We start from the raw sequence: 17,167 nt of genomic DNA on the forward strand, positions 1-17,167 counted from the left end.
TGGTGAAGTGTGTTTGGAGCTCAGGAGTGAGGTTAAGGCTGCATATATAGATATCATATGTTTAAATAATTGAATTGAGCCCATGAAAGCTGTGAAATTCTTTTCTACCTACTAGGAAGCTGCTGTCCTACAAGGGAAGGAGGTAGATTTTACCCTAAATTCATGAGTGCTGATAGGTTCAACTGTTTTGAATCTTTATCCTTCAGATATGTATCTTCCTACCAGTATTGCCTGTGTGACTTTGGGCAAAGAGACAACTTTCCTCTCTGTTTCTTAGTTCCCCATCTGTAAAATGGCAAAGATAGGGATCGATAGAAAAGAGAATTCCAGTTCTAACTTCAGCCAGGAAATTAGATTCTTGAAACATACATACTAAAATAATTAGAACAGTTTCTTTGACAAGCTGTGGCCCTTCCCTCTCAGACTTGAGGAGTGAGTGACTCTCCATGTCTTTATTAAAAAGGAGCTGTAAAAGTCAAAGACTTGGTTATAAGTTTATTCTGATATTTCTCCTCTGATTTTGGTGTCTGAATGTATGTCACTTCTAGGGACAGGATCTATACCTATGATTTCACTGGCCTAGGGAATTTTCTGATAAGGAAAACCCTTCTACTAATGCTCATTGGAACATTCTTTGCAGCTTATCTTAGATCCAAGGGACCTTAATCCTTTTCTTACAGACCCACTGGGCAGTATGGTGGAGCCTATGGATCCCTTCTCAGAAAAATGTTTCTAAGTACAAAGTATTACAAAAGAAATCTATGATATTGAAATGTAGTTATCAAAATATTTTAAAAATAAGTTTAGAGTTCCCAGGTTAAGAACACCTCTAGAAAGTTGCCATGATTATTGAGAGGTTACATGACTTCTTCTGAGTCACACTGCAATTATGTGTCAAAGATAGGATTTGAATTCAGATCTTCCTGACTTTTAGCTCAATTAACTACTACACTAGGCTGTCTCTATGTGTAAACTATTGTTGAGTGATTTTTCAGTCATGTCCGACTTTTAGTGATCCCACTTCCCTTTCTAGCAAATGAGCTGGAAATATGAAGAATATATATAAGGAAAGCAGATATTACTTATTATTGCCAATAAGTATCCAAAGTCAGAAAAAGGAGTCTTCCTGACTCTAGGGTTGGCACTATAAGCACCATGGCATTGCCTACCTGCCTCTAGGTGTGCAGGATAGTTTACTAGGAGTTTATTTTGTAGCACATCTTATTTTCTGTTTTCTCAATGATCAGTCAGGAAATACAGAGGCTTTTATTAAGCATCAGTTATTGTCCTTACGGATAGGGTTACAAAGACAAAAAGAAAGCACTGGTGGTATGGATATGATCTTGAGTCTTAGAGCCATATTCTGGGTATTGAAAACTTAAGTGACTTATCCAAGAAAATCACACCTATTGTGTACATGCATCAGAGGCAGGACTTTGACTCTGCTTTTATAGCTCCAAGAGTAGCTCCCTTTTCCCCAGGCAATTATGTATTTCCTAAGGTCAAAACTTTAAAGAGCTATTTTGCCTCTTTAATAATGCAACAAATTTAAAGATCCTAATTATTAGAATATTCTAATAAGGCAATAGAAGTCACTTAACCTCTGTATATCCAAATTTCCTCATCTCTAAAATGAGGGGATTGGATTCCATGGCCTTATAAATCCTTGTAGAGGGTGTTACTGGTACTTCATGCTAATTTTAAATGTGAGAAAACTCAGGCTTCAAGATTGGAAGTTTTGATTAGGTATGAAGGATCCTAGGTATGAATTCTCCTACTTAGCCTGATTTCATGACAAATATTTAGATGTCTAAGAGTTCTGGCATTTGTTCTTTCATCCCTTTCTCTGTCTCGTGGAGGTATCAGGGTCCCTGAGTTTTAGAGGTTTATTTGTGCAGGGGCATCCAAATGAACCCAGAAGCCCTTAATTTGGCATAATTGGGTATCCAATTATGTGATCTGCTTCACATTTATTCCTAATGACCCTTCTTTAGTTGTTTCAAACCAGCACAATTCTCTGTGACCCCATTTAAGAGGTGTTGGCAAAGATGGTAGAGTGGTTTGCCATTTCCATCTCCAGTTCATTTTATAAATGAGGGAACTGAGGCAAACAGGATTAAATAATTTGCACAGGGTAACAGCTAATAAGTATCTGAACTCAGGTCTCAGTGTCTGACTCGAAACCACTGATGCTCTATCTATCTCACCATCTAGCTGTCCCTTATGATTCCAGGACAAATATCATAGATTTAAGACTGGAAAGGACTTTCAGTGTCATTTTAACCAATGCCATCTCGTTACATACCAGGAAACTTTGAAGCCCTGAGATGTTCACACAGTCTAAGATATTAAATGTAAGAGCTGGGCTTCAGACAGGTTCTCAGATTCTTCTACACCTTCCCCCTAAGTCCAGTTCCATTTTATCCCATCCATATCTTGCTTATATATAATTGTTTGCAAGCTCTCTTCCCTCAGATTGTGAGCTCTTTGAAAGCAGGCACTTTTTATTTTTGTTTCTCTTTGTATCGCTATCACTTAGCACAGTACCTGACTATATTAAGAAGGGATTCACTGCTAGTGGACTGACTAATTTGGGTTAAGAAACTTTGTGAGGATTTAGCTTTTTAATTTTTATTATAAACACTAACCACCCATATTCGTGAATTCTTGAGCTTAGTCATTTTCATCCTTTCTAGGGCTTGAAGAAAACTTAGAAATCATCTACTCCAGCACTTTATAAAGGAACACAGCTAAAGGTCCTCAAAGTTCTAGTAACATGATTGCAACTTTAAAAATAGGAGGGGAACACTGTGGGGCACTGAGTCCTTACGGGCTTTGTGTGGTTGATTTTCCCATTTCTAAAAGTGCTAGGTGGTGCAATAGACTGGGAATCATGAAGACCCGAGTTCAAATGTGGCCTTGGCTACTTTTTTTGCCATCAGACCCTGAACAAATCCCTTAGTTTCTTCAACTGTACAATGGGATTAATAATATCTATTTCCCAGGGTTGTGAAGACAAAATTAGATGGTTATAAAACATTAAAGCACTACATGGATGCTAGCAGTGATCATTACTAAAGTTTTTTTCCCTGTTCTGCCATAATGGCTCCTTTCTTTGCAGAGTGAAGAGCAACAGGACATGCTCTCCTCAGCAGCCTTCATAGATCAGCATTATGGCCATTTGGTGGATGCAGTCTTGGTGAATGAAGATCTCCAGAGTACATACAATGAACTGAAAGGGGTCTTAGAGAAGCTGAGCAAAGCCTCTTACTGGGTTCCAGTCAACTGGGTCAGGTAATTCCATCTTGCATCGATGTCTGCCATCATCAACCTTGTACAGAAGAAGTTTATAAGTGGGAAATAATCTTTTTAAAAAATTCAAACCTGGCCCCCTTTGGATCAGGGCAATCATTGGAGATGAAGGTGTTCTAAGAACAACATGTTTTTGATCCTGAAAATATCAAAGACAAAAGTTGATACTGATGCTTTGTACCAAAGTTCAGTAGCTATTCTAATTAAGTTGGAAACCTTAATTAAATTAATTAAATTTGATATTGGATGTTTAAGCCTGACAATAAGGTCAGCCTTCATTTATTCAACACCATCAAGAAAAGAGGTGTTTCTAATGAATGAATTTTCCACATAATTAAAAAGAGGCATCCCTCCTGCCCTTTCAACAAGAAAAACTATCAGAATCATGTTGAATGAATGTCTTAATAAAAGGTATTACACATTTCCCTATTTTACTAAACCATATAGAAAGTAAAGTATTTCTCATGAGTGAATTTTCCACATAATTAAAGAGTCATCCTTCTGTCCTTTCAACAAGAAAAACTATCAGAATCATATTGAATGAAATGTCTTAACAGCTATTTTACATTTTTCCTATCCTACTAAATCATGTAAAGAAATTGCATGGAATAATTAATGTATATAGAGGATGACCTGGGAGAAAGGACCTGGGTTGTTTCTGATACAGGGGCAAGACATATAACCTCCAAGTCCTTGAGGCAAGGATTCTCTAAGATTTTAAATTGCAGAAAAGGTAAGAGAGCTGCATGAGAAGAAGTCCTTTCACCTGAGAATTCCCTTTACCAATGAAATGTCAAGAACAGGAAGAATCTATGGTTATTGATGCCCAGCAATGAGGGTGCTTTATGCCCACTTCTTTTCTCATGGCTTAGTATTTGAGTGGAGCTCTTTGCCCAATTCTAATCGGACTCAGTCATGATTTTTGAAATTATAGTTTTTTCCTCCCCTCCTCCTCTAAAGTTGGCAGTTATGTCGAAAGTACAAATAAGAGTCAAGATGATTCCAATGGAGTTGTCGTAGGCCCAATGAAATACATGCTGAATTTAAGATAGAGGGACCTGGACTGAGATCATTCCTTCTATTACTAGTTTGGGCAAATCAGTATGGACTTTTAGGTGGTGGTGAGAGTAGATGAATTCCAACATTCCTTCTGACTCTGTATGATTCTGCATAAAACACGTCAACTAATCTTGAGTATATGAACTTTCTTTTGACTTTTCAGAAGCATTTCCCCCCATATTTCTGAGTTCTTGACTATGAATTTATAAAATTGTGGGTGCCAAAAAATAAATGAAATACTGCTGGATTCTTCTCAATAATATTGAGACTGAAAAAAAGAGCTGGAAACCAAAACAAAAGCAAACATTTTTGACCCTTCCAGAAGACTTCAACTGGCTAATAAAAGTAAAATAAATCAGAGTGGGAAAGGTAATTATCCTAATTTAGCCCCTTTGTTTTTTTCTTAATAGAGGGGTTTTCTATATTGTTTGTGCTCTTCTAAGAATACTTTACAAAACCTCTCAGTTCAGCCACACACACCCCCCTTCTCCCCCAGTTTCATCACTTATTGTGTGTGGATATATGATAGTGTGCTGCATTTGTACATCTATCTCTTTGAGCTAGGTTTTGTAAGCTGCTGTCCCATTTGTTCTCTCTCCAACATGCTTAAGAGTAATACCTTATTCTGACAATTTTCCAGGAAAAAAAAAGATTTCCTGAAGTTTCCATTCATTCAATGAGAAGAAAATGCTGCATTGGATTTCTAGTTCTTTAATTCTATTGCTACCATGGTGGTGATTCTGATATACATACATATATACATATATGTATGTCTCATATATGTGTGTGTGTCTCAGATCTGAAAATAACTGTTATTTAAACAAATAAATCCCAAATAATTTTCTGATATATTCTCAATTAAAAAAAAAAAACTGTTTCATTGATGTTTTTTGTCAGAATGCCATATAGACCTCAGATCCTAAAATAGTTGTTACTGGTTTGATTTTTTTATTTTTTTTACCACAAGTTATTTTCTGCTATATTCTCAATTTTAATAATGTTTTATTGATGTTAAGAGTGCCATCACTTTTTCCTAATTCCTTTCATCCCAGTGATAGAACTTTCTATTGTAATAGATGTGGACTTGACCAAAACAAACCTACCCACTGATTGTTTCAGGCAGTGTATGCCTCCTCCTTGAACCTATAGGCTGACATCTACCTTTCTAAAAGAGGAGCAAACGTGTGTTTCATCACCAGTCCTCAGGAGTCAGGGCTGGTTGTTACATTGATCTGAATTTTGGTGTCTTGTAGTGTTTTGTCCCTTTATGTGTGTGTATTACTTTCTTGGTTCTTCTTCCTTCAACCTCATTCTCTTTATCTTTACACAATTAAATTAACTGACCTTTGTTTTTGAGAAGTATGCATTAATACACACAAACACTGTATTAAATGTAGTATCTGTTTTGTTGCCTATGAAATGTTAAGGTTTTTTTTTTTTCCGCTAGCATTTTATAAAAAAAAAATTCTAAAATAGCATAGTCTCTTTTTTTAAGCCTGGTTATTTTTTAAAAAAAATTTATTTAAACAATTTATTGTACACTTTTAAAAATACAGAAACAAATATAAATACATTTACAACTCTTTATACTTAAAAAATAAATTTCTACATATAATATGGGACCATACCAATTTATTAGGTTTTCTTCTATACTTTTTCTTTATTCTTTATATTTATGTAAATATTTTTCCTTTCAGTATATATACTATTCTGTTGTTATTTCCTTGGCTTTGTGTTACCTTCATATAATGTCTTTTCAAATTTCTTCATGTTTCTCATACTGGTTAATTTTTCATGGCAGTGTATTATTCAATTGCATACCAGAATTTGTCCTGCTGTTCACCAACAGCTGAACATTTACTTTGTTTCTAGGTCTTTGCAACTACAAATAAAGTAGCTTGATTTTTTAAAAGTCTTCTTGACAACAGTTTGAGTATTATTAGATATGCGAATGAGAAAACACTGGATGAGTTCGTTGGGTCTGGCAGAAGAGTGTCATGTGAAGACAGAGCACCCTACGATCTCATGCCTCACTTGTTGAAGATAGACTTGAGATCAGGGGCCAAGCTAAATCCTTCTTTATAACTAGAAAGTATATTTAAATTCTGGGCTTCTAAAGGAACACAGGGCAACTGCCCCATACTCAAGCTCACTAAAGCATTCTCACATTCATCCAGTTTACTTCTTTGAAACATTTTAAGAGGTACTGCTTAAATGTTTCTTGAATTAAATTGAATTTGGACAGCTCTCAATTATGTGAAGCAGAATTGAGGATTCCAAATTAAACAAGGTGCTACTCTATTTTGTTTTGAAATGTTTGGTTGTGACTTAATAGACCCTGAACAAGTCAGCTTTGCAAACTGCAACTGTTTTTTAACTTTTTTTTCCCTCATGAAGGCAAAGTGAGTGTGGAGAAAGCTGAATTTGGAACCAGAGGATTTGTGGACAAATATGGGCTCTGCCAACTTTGTATGACCTTGGGCAAATATCCATTCTGGACCTCAGTTTCTTAACCCAAAAGCAGGTTAAGATGAATTCCCAAGGTCCCCACTAATCTTACGTTCCTAGAATCCTACAAGGAGAACAACAGAAAAAAGGCCTCTCTACCCAGGGAGGTAGCCTCGTGCTCTGAGTAGGAGACTTAGGTGTGAACCCCTTGGCAGAAACTTTCTGTCTGTGGAACACATCATTCAAATAAGTCACTTCACTTGTCTCAGCCCGAGCTTTCTCTAGAAGGAAACAATAGTAACCCCTTTACTTCAGATTGAGAGGATCAAAAAAAATATATATCATAAGCAAAGTGAATATCTGCTACGTGAATGTTAGCTATTTCACAAGTGTGCTAAACCAGCTCTGGGTACCGACAATTACATTTTCAGAGTGTCTGATACTTTGGATATCAGCAAATGCTACAAATCAGAACTTGATTTATTTATCATCTGGATTTAAGAAGGTGATAAAGAAAATGTTAAGAATGCAGATTAAATTTATGTCCTGGGCATATTTTTTTTTCCTTCTCAAGAGCAGATTGTTAAATATTTACTAGCATTTCATTGATTGTTGTTATATCCTCAGTGGAGGTGGAGAATATGATTTTAAGAGAGTTGGCTGGGCTCACTGAAAGGTTAACGGATTAGACCCTGACCACAGGAGCTATGTCACCAGCTAGACATGAGTCCAGCTAATTCCAAGGATGGCCAGCTCTTGATCCACTCTACCAGAGCTGTCAAACAGGAGACCACCTGCCCACGTGGCCCACAACACTGGACCAAATTCAGATTGAAATGGAATTGGACAATATTTAACAAAATAAATAAAAATACATCAGAGTATAGAAAGTACATCAGAACATAAATGTTAACATATGCTATTCTAAGTCATTATGTGCCATGGGATTCTTATGTATAATTGAGTAGCCTGTTTCTATTTGCCATTAAGTCATTATAATTATACTTGGCTGTCAACCCAGGGAGACAGGCAATGAAATCTTGAGAATGGGGTTGGGGAATGGGGAGGAGGTTTACCTTGTTGATCTTGTTGCTTAGCAGCCCCCTTATCCACAACACTCAATTTAACATAAGAAAATGACCCCAATTCATCATACTGTACTGTGTCAGTGGTCACAGATCATGCATTGTGGCTACGATGCTAAAATACAGACATGTTTGAAGACATTAGTTTCAAATCCAATTTTTCTATGACCAGTTTAGCCTCATCATAGCCTTGAGAGCATGAGTGGGTGATTATACTCCCAGAAATAGTATCTCTTAGAAATATCTTTAATAACCATGGGGCTTTTTTTAGGGATAAGTACAGTGGCCATTCTCAAAAGATGTAGTTCAGAGCCAACAAACAAGGAAGAATATTTCTGCATCACATAGAATCAATGACATTCAAAAGACAGAGAATAATTTGTATATCCTATAAATAAATACAGGGATGTCAAACCATCCCTTCACTCTAAAAGTCAGGTGTGCTGACTCATATAGTCAGCAATAAAATCTATGCACTGTGGTCTCAATGTGCTTTGATACATTTTCATCATAAAGGAGTATTTCACTGTTACTGCAGGCAGATGCAAGCAGACATACTTGTTCTGTATATTTTAAATGAGATTCTTTTTTCAATTGTGCAAATTAACAGAATTTTTCTAAGAATGGCATCTGTTCCACGTGTTGGTTTTTTAACCTTGATTTTGTCACGAGTTTTTTTTTGGGGGGGCCGTAGAAATCAACTTGTAGCTTGATGATCACCTTTTTCTTTTTCTTTTTGATCTATGTCTAAAAGAGTGATACAGTCTGAATGTGAAATGTCTTTTGTTTAAAACAAACAATAAAAATGTACTTGCATCTTTTTTTCTGGTGGCAGGTTGCATTTCTGTCTCTAGATGCAGAGTTGTAGATGTAAGTTATTGTAGCTTCCGAAGGTCTAATCATTCATCCATTTGGGAATTCCATGATAATCCAAGTTGACGAGATCACCGCACCTTTTCTGGGTTTTTTCCCATGTAGACTTTTCTTTTCATTATGAAGAAAAAAAAGACGGGGAGAGGGGGGAGAGAGAGACTCTTCAATTACATAGAAAAATTATTTAGGGAATGGTGGCCTTGAAATAAAGATGACTTGGGTACACAGCCCACTTCTAACACTTATGTGTATGACCATAACAAAGTCACGTATTCTCTTTGAATCTTGGTTTCCTTTTTTTGTAGAACTTATATTTCCCAGGGTTGTTGTGAGACTTGAATGATAGATTTCTCGAATCCATCTATCTCATAGCTACCTACCTAAATTTTATTTCTATGTCAAATGTGAGATATATACATATACCTATATATGTAAGTGTGTATGTGTGTGTATCACTTTGCAAATCAAAGCACTAGGAAAATGTCATCCTTGATTTGTCTCTTTCTACCTGATATATAATCATTGCTAATAATGAAAGAACACTAAAAAAAATAGTGAAAGAACACTGATCCTGGATACAGATGGTCTGGGTTTAAATTCTGCCTTATAACTCATGTGACCTGTGTCAACTTAATCATTTTTAGGCCTCACTTTCCATAGATGTAAAAAAGGTAAAATTTCCTACAAAATGAAGGAAAGTTGGTCTAGATGACAACTAAACCCTATAGGACCTCCTACAATAAAAACTTCACAAACTGTCAAGTTGATGGTATCTTGGCACTCCCAGAGATCTAACATTTAGTCAGCATAATTGAAAGAATGATAGAATTTCGAGAAGAGGAATTCATTCATGTCTCCTCTTTGCACATTTCCCCGAAACATATCTTCTTGCTTTCTTAAGTCTCTATGATTTATGGAGCTTATTACTTATAATTGGATTTTAAAATAAAGAGGAAAGGGACAGGGACATACCTAGTCTTTTTTGTAGAGAAGGTATCTTGTGGTATTTTTTATATATCGTCTGGAATTCTTGAAGGAAAAAGGCAGAAATAGTTATGTCAATAAACTAGCATTTTACAGCATGATTTGATACTGGTACAGAAATTGGACACACTGTGGTCCTAATTCCTAGGTGGGTATGACTTTCCTGACTTCTTCCAAGTGCCAGCTAAAATTCCACCTTCTACAAAGAAGCCTTTCCCAATCCTTCTTAATTCTAGTGCCTTCTCTCTGTTGAATATTTCTCATTTATCCTTTCTGTATCTTGTTTGTATAGAGTTGTATAGTTGTTTGCATATTGTTCTCCTCTTCCCCCATCCTCTACTGCTAATTAGACTGTGAGCTCCTCAAGAGCAAGGATTGTCTTTTACCTGTTTTTACCTTGAGTTTAGTATAGTACCTGGCACACAGGAAGTACTTACCAAATTGTTTTTAAATGGAAAATACTTTGTGGTATTTCTCATGTAGCATGGTGTCATGGCATTGATAATCGTGACATGACATGATAAGATGTACCACTGATTATCAGAGGGTTTGCTTTGCAAATTATAAAGCACTTTATTAAGGGCTGAAATTTATGATTGTGCTATTAAACAACAGGAAAAATACTAACCAATAAGCCTAAAGCTACATTCATCTCTCTGGTTTGCTCACACCTTCTATTTTACCTTACTAAGTTAGAAGCATCAAGGTTAAGTGGTGAAGAAAGCTTCTGTTATTTGAAACTATCTGAAGCCATCCCAAAAAGTCCTTAGAGATGACTGGTTTTATTCTTTTTTTTTCTCCTTTTTATTTCCCTGACTGTTAAGCTCAGCTACATGGGAATTCTATTGAAGCTTCTCCTCACTTGGAACCTAGAAGAAATCTGTATAATAAATTTTCTACAATGTATAACCCTTCTCCCCACATGCCTGCCAGTCTATCTCTGATGCCCTTCGGTCATAGTGAGGTTTACGATCTCCAATCCTCCGAAGAATTCCTTGATTCTCCACAGTGATTCTCACTAATTCCCTGTTGCGAGTCTCTCTATTTAAGCTGAAAAAGAAGAAAAAACAAACAAACCACAAAATACCAAAACCAGTGCAAAGTGACAACCAAAAATTTCTTATTGGGTTAGACTGAGGTATCAGGAGTGCAAAAGTTTGAAATTTCTGGGTGCGATGATCTTAGAAGGATTCACCTGCCATTTCTTGTGATCTCTTCATACTTATTGGATTAGAAAGATTGCTAAAAAGATGTATGCCATGATACCTTGCAGTCAGATGATAGGGAAATTCTCTTCTTGGAAAACTATCAGCCAGCAACTGAGTGACTCAAGGAGTTACAATGGAAGGAGTGCTGGTTCTGAGTCAGAAATCCTGGCCTCTAAACCACATACAATAAATAGAAGTAGAAAGCAAAGGTTCAAACTCCTGGCGCCTTTCCGCCTTCACCTTTTTGGTAAACAAACTGGCACAAGTCGAGTGATTGCCTAGAAATGCAAACCTCGGATGGGTACCTTAATGAAATACTGAGCTGCCCAATTCTCTAGCAAGCCCAGTGGTGGACACACCAGAATGTTATTCACAGCTTGGAGAAAATTGCATTTCCCGGTCTGTTCAGAAAACTCTCTGGTTTGTATGGTGCCCATGAAAGAAAATAAAAGGAAACCTTTGCTTTGGCTATTCTGGTCAGACCTAGGTTTACACTCTACTCTGATACCATCTGTATGTGGCTTTCGGAACTTAGCCTCCCTGACCTCAGTTTCTCCATCTGTAAAATGAGGAAATTATATGAGATTAACTTCTGAGGTCCTTGTAGGCCTTAAATCCATATCCTATGAATCTTCTATTAGATTTTAAGGAAACAACATTACCTACTCTGTATGAGGAAGAAACAGTCTTATTTCTGTCCTCAAGGAGGTTATAATTTAAAGAGATGACTATACAAACAAGTGCCCAAAGAGTCATCTTGCTGTTCTGTGTCTTTGAGCATCCTGCCTCATCTTCAAACCCTTCTCCTCAGAACCCCTACCTTCCTTCAGAGCTCATCTCAGCACCCCAACCCTCACAAGGTGCTTCCTGATTCCCTCCCACTCCTACTCTCTTTCCTCAAAATTACCTTTGATATATATTTTTAGATACATGTTATATACATGTTCATACATGTTTTGCCTCCTTCAGTAGAAAATAAGCTCCTTGAAAGTAGGGCCTGTTTCATGTATAGTTTGGGTTCACGCATAATAGGTACTTAGTTAATGTTCATTGACTAATACTAGGCAGAACATATTAAAGGAACTAAATGCTGCAGGGAAATTTGAGGAAGGGGAGATTTGTTTCTTGGAAGGGGAGGGGGGATGGGAGGAGGTACAATGGGATTGGTGATTAGGGAAGGCTTCCTTAGCACCTAAGGTAGACCTTGAAGAGGCAGCGGAGGTAGAGAGATGGTGAGAAGTAAAGCTGATGGCAGTCAGCAGATTCAGTAACATGAGAGGGTTGGACGATATGGTCTGTTAGCTTCCAGAACTCTACTACTTTCTATCCATGTACACTAGATAAACTGCTGAGCCTGGGATCAAAATCTAACCTCGGATACTTAACTAGCTGTATGACTCTGGGCAAGTCACTTAACCCTATTTGAATCAGTTTCCTCATCTGTAAAATGTGGAGAAGGAAATTGCAAACCATTCTAGAATCTCTGCCAAGAAAACCCCAAACGAGGTGTCAAAGAGTCAGGCACATACAGGCAGACCTGCATGAACTTGGGAAGTAGCTTAGCTTTTCATGGGTCTCAGTTGCCTTCTCTGTAAAATCAAGGTCAACAGAAATTGGACTAGATGAGATGGCGTCTGAAGTCCCCTCCAGCTCTGAACCATAGAACTGAGTTCTATTTCAACAGGGAGAAAAGTGAAGGAAGGAAATTCCAAGCACAAGAGAGGTGCCTGCCAATAAGTTGAAAGGAGTGTGGGGTGTAAAATCAAGGTCTCCCACATGCAAAGGTGTACTGGGAAGTATTTAATATTAATAGGCTCTCTCAAAATGTACATAATACATTTAATCTGACTTGTTAATATTTTTCTCTATCACTTAAGTCTAGACAATCAAGCAAAACAATAAATTGAGCCCTGATTAGTAGTAATGTTTGCCTATTTCTAAAGTGTAAATGCTTAGCCCCCAAATTTAACAATCAGTTCAGCTCTGTATATAACTGCTGAAATGCCATACTGAAATAGAGATGGAATCAATCTCTTTCCTAAACAGCAAAGAGTCTTAGTTAAATCTGTGCATTAGGAAGCTTGTTTTGGCAGTGGTGGGTGTTAAGAGACTAGAAGCAGGAAAACTCAGCGTTAACCATCCTGGCATTTACAGAAAAGTCTCATGGCAATGTCGGAAGGGAAAGTGAGAATAATACCTTTTGGAAAAGTATTCGTTCCAGCAATCCACCGAGGGACGACCACGCTGAGCATCGGCAATTTTTTGACACAGTTGCTTGTTTTCATATTCGATTTTATTGAATCTTTTTTGTTCACCCTGGTAATAAAAATGTCGTCATGATGGGTATGTTGTTTCTGCACAGGGGCTGAACTATATTCAGGAGGGACACATTATTCCTCTAGCAACAGTGGTGGGAATTTAAGAGAAAGGCCCCTCTCATTTGATAGAGGAAGAAATAGGGCTGGTTGAGGGGGAAATGAAAATTGGGAGATGTGGAGTTTTTAGAAAGGGAAGAATTTCAGGTAGAGATTAAGATGTTCATTAAGATGCTTTGGGATTGAGTAACATGATTGGCAAAGTTCTGCGTAAATGGTTCCCTTGAAGAGTTTAATATCTATCTCAGCTGACATAAAAGAGATTCTGAAAGTAGTCAAATTACCACATACCTGTAGTTTGCTTAGTTTTAAAATATGGTGTGTATGTGCCACTGGAGGTTTGGTATCAACTGTAGGCTTAGCTAGAGAAAAAGGATAAAATAAATGAGTTGTTGTATCATAATTGTAATTACAAAATTTGAATAAACACACTAAACTCTTAAGTTAGCTACCTGCATACTTTACCTTTTCTCTTTATAAAAAACTTTATCTCAATTTTACATACACATATACACATATATGTGTGTGATTTAAAATTTTATTTCCCCACAATTACATGTTAAACAATTTTTTAAACCATTTGTGGGTTTTTTTTTTTAAGTTTAGAGTTCCAAATTCTATCCTTCCCTCTCCTCCCTGAGACAATAAACAATAGATTAGACATATGCAATAACCGTGTAAAGCATTTCCATATTAATAATTTGGTACAAGAAGATTCAGATCAATTATATTTAGAAGATCAGACAGATTTAGTTTGGTTTGATTTCCTAAAGCAGCATTAGATTGCCTTGCTGTGACAGAAAATGTTAAGATCTATAAAAAGAAACCCTCAAACAGAAAAACTTCTTTCTGGTGTTTGTAAAACTGACTTTTATAATACTTCTACACCACACAAATCTAGAAATAAAGTCACTGACATCTTATTTTCTCTCTTTTTTATTTCCTTTCATTGAGTATTTCAGGCTCCTCCATTTCTATGAAATGGACATTTTAGACATTCTCAGGAAGGACTGGCTAATAGCCTCCATTGCATTTTTTAAAAAATAAAAATCATTAATAACATTTTTCTTTTTTATTATGAGTTTAACAATCATCAAGAAACATGAACATACAAGTAGGAACAAAAATAATTCTACATGAAATTATGTACTCTGTTAAAGAGTTTTTTTAAAAGTACCTATTAAATTTAACATGGCAATAATAAAACTTACTCCCCTTCTGAACTTTTTTTGCTTTCTTTTGTATATTTTTAATGCTTTTCTTTTTTCTTTTTTTGCATCTCTATAATTACCCACTTGTTGCTATGTGTTTTCTCTTCCACTCCCCTACCCTTTCCCAAGTTCATTCTTTTAGAAAAAAGTCCAGGCAAATAAAATCAATTCATAAGTCACATCTGAGAAGCCCTGTGGCATTCTGAAGTCATGAACTGCTTTATTTATTTATTTATTTTTAGCATCACCCCCAATTAGGAAAGCCTTTTTTAGCATCTTCACGATGAGAATACTCTCTGACTCAGGATATTTACTAACACCTTCTGATCCCCACACATACCTACTTCCACTCTGTTCTTATGAGCTTCATGGTGCCCGATATCCAATTTCTTCTTAAAGGCTGTAGTTTGTCTGTGATTAGCAACAATTGCAGGATATGCTAAGTATTCTAAGGAGTTGTTCATTGTCTCTTTCTTAATTCAGAAATGAGGCACCTACTTATTAACTCTGAGGTCTACTCAGCTTTACCCATTAATGACTGTCATAGTCAACCTGTTGTGACATCAGTGAAAAGCACAACCAAGTTGCTAAGAAAGAGGGCTGCAAAACCCACAGAGCAAGTTTGTGTTGGCTTGGGGTAATAGCATTCCCTAACCTATCTCTCTGAACTGCAGTTACCTGCCCTTTGAAATGGAGATGATAACAATTACACAATTTTGATGCTCACTTCACAGGTAATTCAAGAGATAATAAATGTTAAAACTTTCTTTGTAAAGTTCCCTGCAGAACTTTATGCCATAGTAATAATGAGTGGTGAGCTGTTTTTCTTTACTGCTAATTGTTACAAAGTATGAATAAGAGATCCCACATGGTTTCAGATTTTTAAAAATCTGTATTATTTAGGTGGAGAAAGGGAAGGGAAAAAAAAGTATCTTCCTTTGTGGTTAAGAAGGGAACAGGGCCTTTAAAAAAGAAAACTTTTTAATCATTATAATCTTTTATAAAATCCTTAGTAATCTGGAACACAACAAACCAGAATTCTCTCTGTTTTCATCTACTTAGAATCAAGGGCAATATAAGGAGAGTATTTAATGCTTCCAATATTGGGGAAAATAGTATTGATATTAAAGATAGTTTAGCTTGTTAGATATTCACCCTGTTTGGCTGTAGGGTATGTAGGGGGAGATTAGTAAAAATAGAAAGGGGATGGGAGGGACAAAGAAGTCAGTACTTAGATTATATCTATCTATGTATCTATGTAGCTATCTATCTATCTATGTATTTATCATCTGGCCTCAGATATTTACTAGCTGTGTGGCAAGTAATCTTTCCTCTATTTGATTGTTTTCTCATTTTGTAATACAGGGATAATAAATAGCATCTATCTTCCAAGGTAGCTGTGAGGATCAAATGATATATTTATAAATGCCCTTTGCACTGTGTCTGACACATAATAGGTATTATATAAATGTTAAATATCTTCTTCTTCATCATCATTATTATTATTTGATTTGTCATTTTTATGGGCAGCAGTCAGCAATCTTGGGAGATAGACTAAGGTTCTAGGTTTATCTCTGCTGCCTTTAAGTCATGTCACCTTGGATACAAGTTCCTCTCCTTTTAAAATGAGTTGATGGGAGGAGGGAAGAGATGGACAAGATGACATCTAAGGGAGCCCTGCCAACCAATTATGTGTATTTAAGAGTCTTATCTGTTGTTTAAGAGTTTTGTTGCTAAATTTGAGCTAATTTTGTTGTTGAGCTAAATTTAAGCCAAATTTATATTATCCATTTCTACTAGTAATTTCAGGCAGAATGGATTAGAGATGCTGGTGTAAAATGAGAAACAAATTTAAATGCTTTTTAAAATTGTCACTTTCATGATCTTAAATACCTTTCTAACCCTGAATACCATGATCCTGTGATTTGTTAAGGTCCATTCTGATCTGAAGATCTATTTCTTTTTCAGATATTCAATTTCGTTGAGTGACTCCAGTTACACTTTTCAAAGACTGATGGTCGCTGTGGATGTAGCTTCCAAGGCAAGGGGAGGGAGTACCAATGTTACCTTCAGACACATCGGGCCAAGTCATCAACATTCATTGATTGTTCTATTAAGTGATTTTCTATAAAGTTGTGACATATTCTTTTCTGTCGTTCTGTGCCCTAACCTTGCACTGGTCAGTTCCCTCTTCTCAGGATTTTTAACATTTTTTTTTTTTTTTAAAGTGGACCTGGGATAGAACAAGAGTTCTATCAAATGCTATGCCTGGTCACCAATTTCCTTCCAGGAGTTAGCAATTTTCTGCCACCCTCTTTTTTTGGGACGGAACCATAGATATTGAAACTCTACCGATATTTTATTCTGGTGCCTTACTCTCTCTGTTCATAACCTCCAATTTATCCTATTATAGCTTGTTTATAGAGAGCTGTTTGCATCTTGCCTCCTCCTAAATTATGCGTGCTTCAAGAACAGAAACTGCTTCCTTAATATCCCCAGCTTTTAACACAAAGTCTAGTACATAATAGGTGTTAATAAACATTAATTAAATGACTGACTTACTAGATGATCATTTTCTTTCCTCCAGGTGTTAGCAATTTATGTTCTCCTTT

At 36.3% G+C, this 17,167-nt stretch overlaps 2 protein-coding genes across 4 annotated transcripts in view; one reads left to right on the forward strand and one right to left on the reverse strand.

The window, feature by feature from the left end:
- MPP3 (MAGUK p55 scaffold protein 3) overlaps window positions 1–17,109 on the forward strand; it is a 57,318-nt gene extending 40,209 nt beyond the window's left edge. Inside the window, exons 19-20 of one of the 2 annotated variants that reach the window (XM_051994332.1) lie at window positions 3,122–3,294; window positions 16,524–17,109. In XM_051994332.1, the coding sequence (XP_051850292.1) occupies window positions 3,122–3,294; window positions 16,524–16,686 (336 nt within the window). In that variant the 3' untranslated portion in view covers window positions 16,687–17,109. Of the gene's footprint in view, window positions 1–3,121; window positions 8,726–16,523 lie in introns of those variants that run through there. The other variant, XM_051994333.1, reaches the window with a different exon arrangement.
- On the reverse strand, window positions 8,614–15,285 carry CFAP97D1 (CFAP97 domain containing 1). Of its 2 annotated transcripts, none has more exons than XM_051994337.1 (6): window positions 14,896–15,285; window positions 13,636–13,706; window positions 13,167–13,285; window positions 10,688–10,802; window positions 9,750–9,806; window positions 8,614–8,888 (listed from the first exon to the last, which is right to left on the reverse strand). In XM_051994337.1, the coding sequence occupies exons 1-5, from the start codon at window positions 15,017–15,019 to the stop codon at window positions 9,750–9,752; spliced, it is 486 nt and encodes a 161-aa protein (XP_051850297.1). In that variant the 5' UTR covers window positions 15,020–15,285; the 3' UTR covers window positions 8,614–8,888. The 2 variants fall into 2 exon arrangements, with proteins under 2 accessions (XP_051850297.1, XP_051850296.1); XM_051994336.1 differs by having other exon boundaries at window positions 10,688–10,811; window positions 14,896–15,282.
- Window positions 17,110–17,167: the final 58 nt, after the last annotated feature.

Source organism: Antechinus flavipes, chromosome 4, assembly GCF_016432865.1.
Source record: "Antechinus flavipes isolate AdamAnt ecotype Samford, QLD, Australia chromosome 4, AdamAnt_v2, whole genome shotgun sequence".
Lineage (NCBI taxonomy): Eukaryota > Metazoa > Chordata > Mammalia > Dasyuromorphia > Dasyuridae > Antechinus > Antechinus flavipes.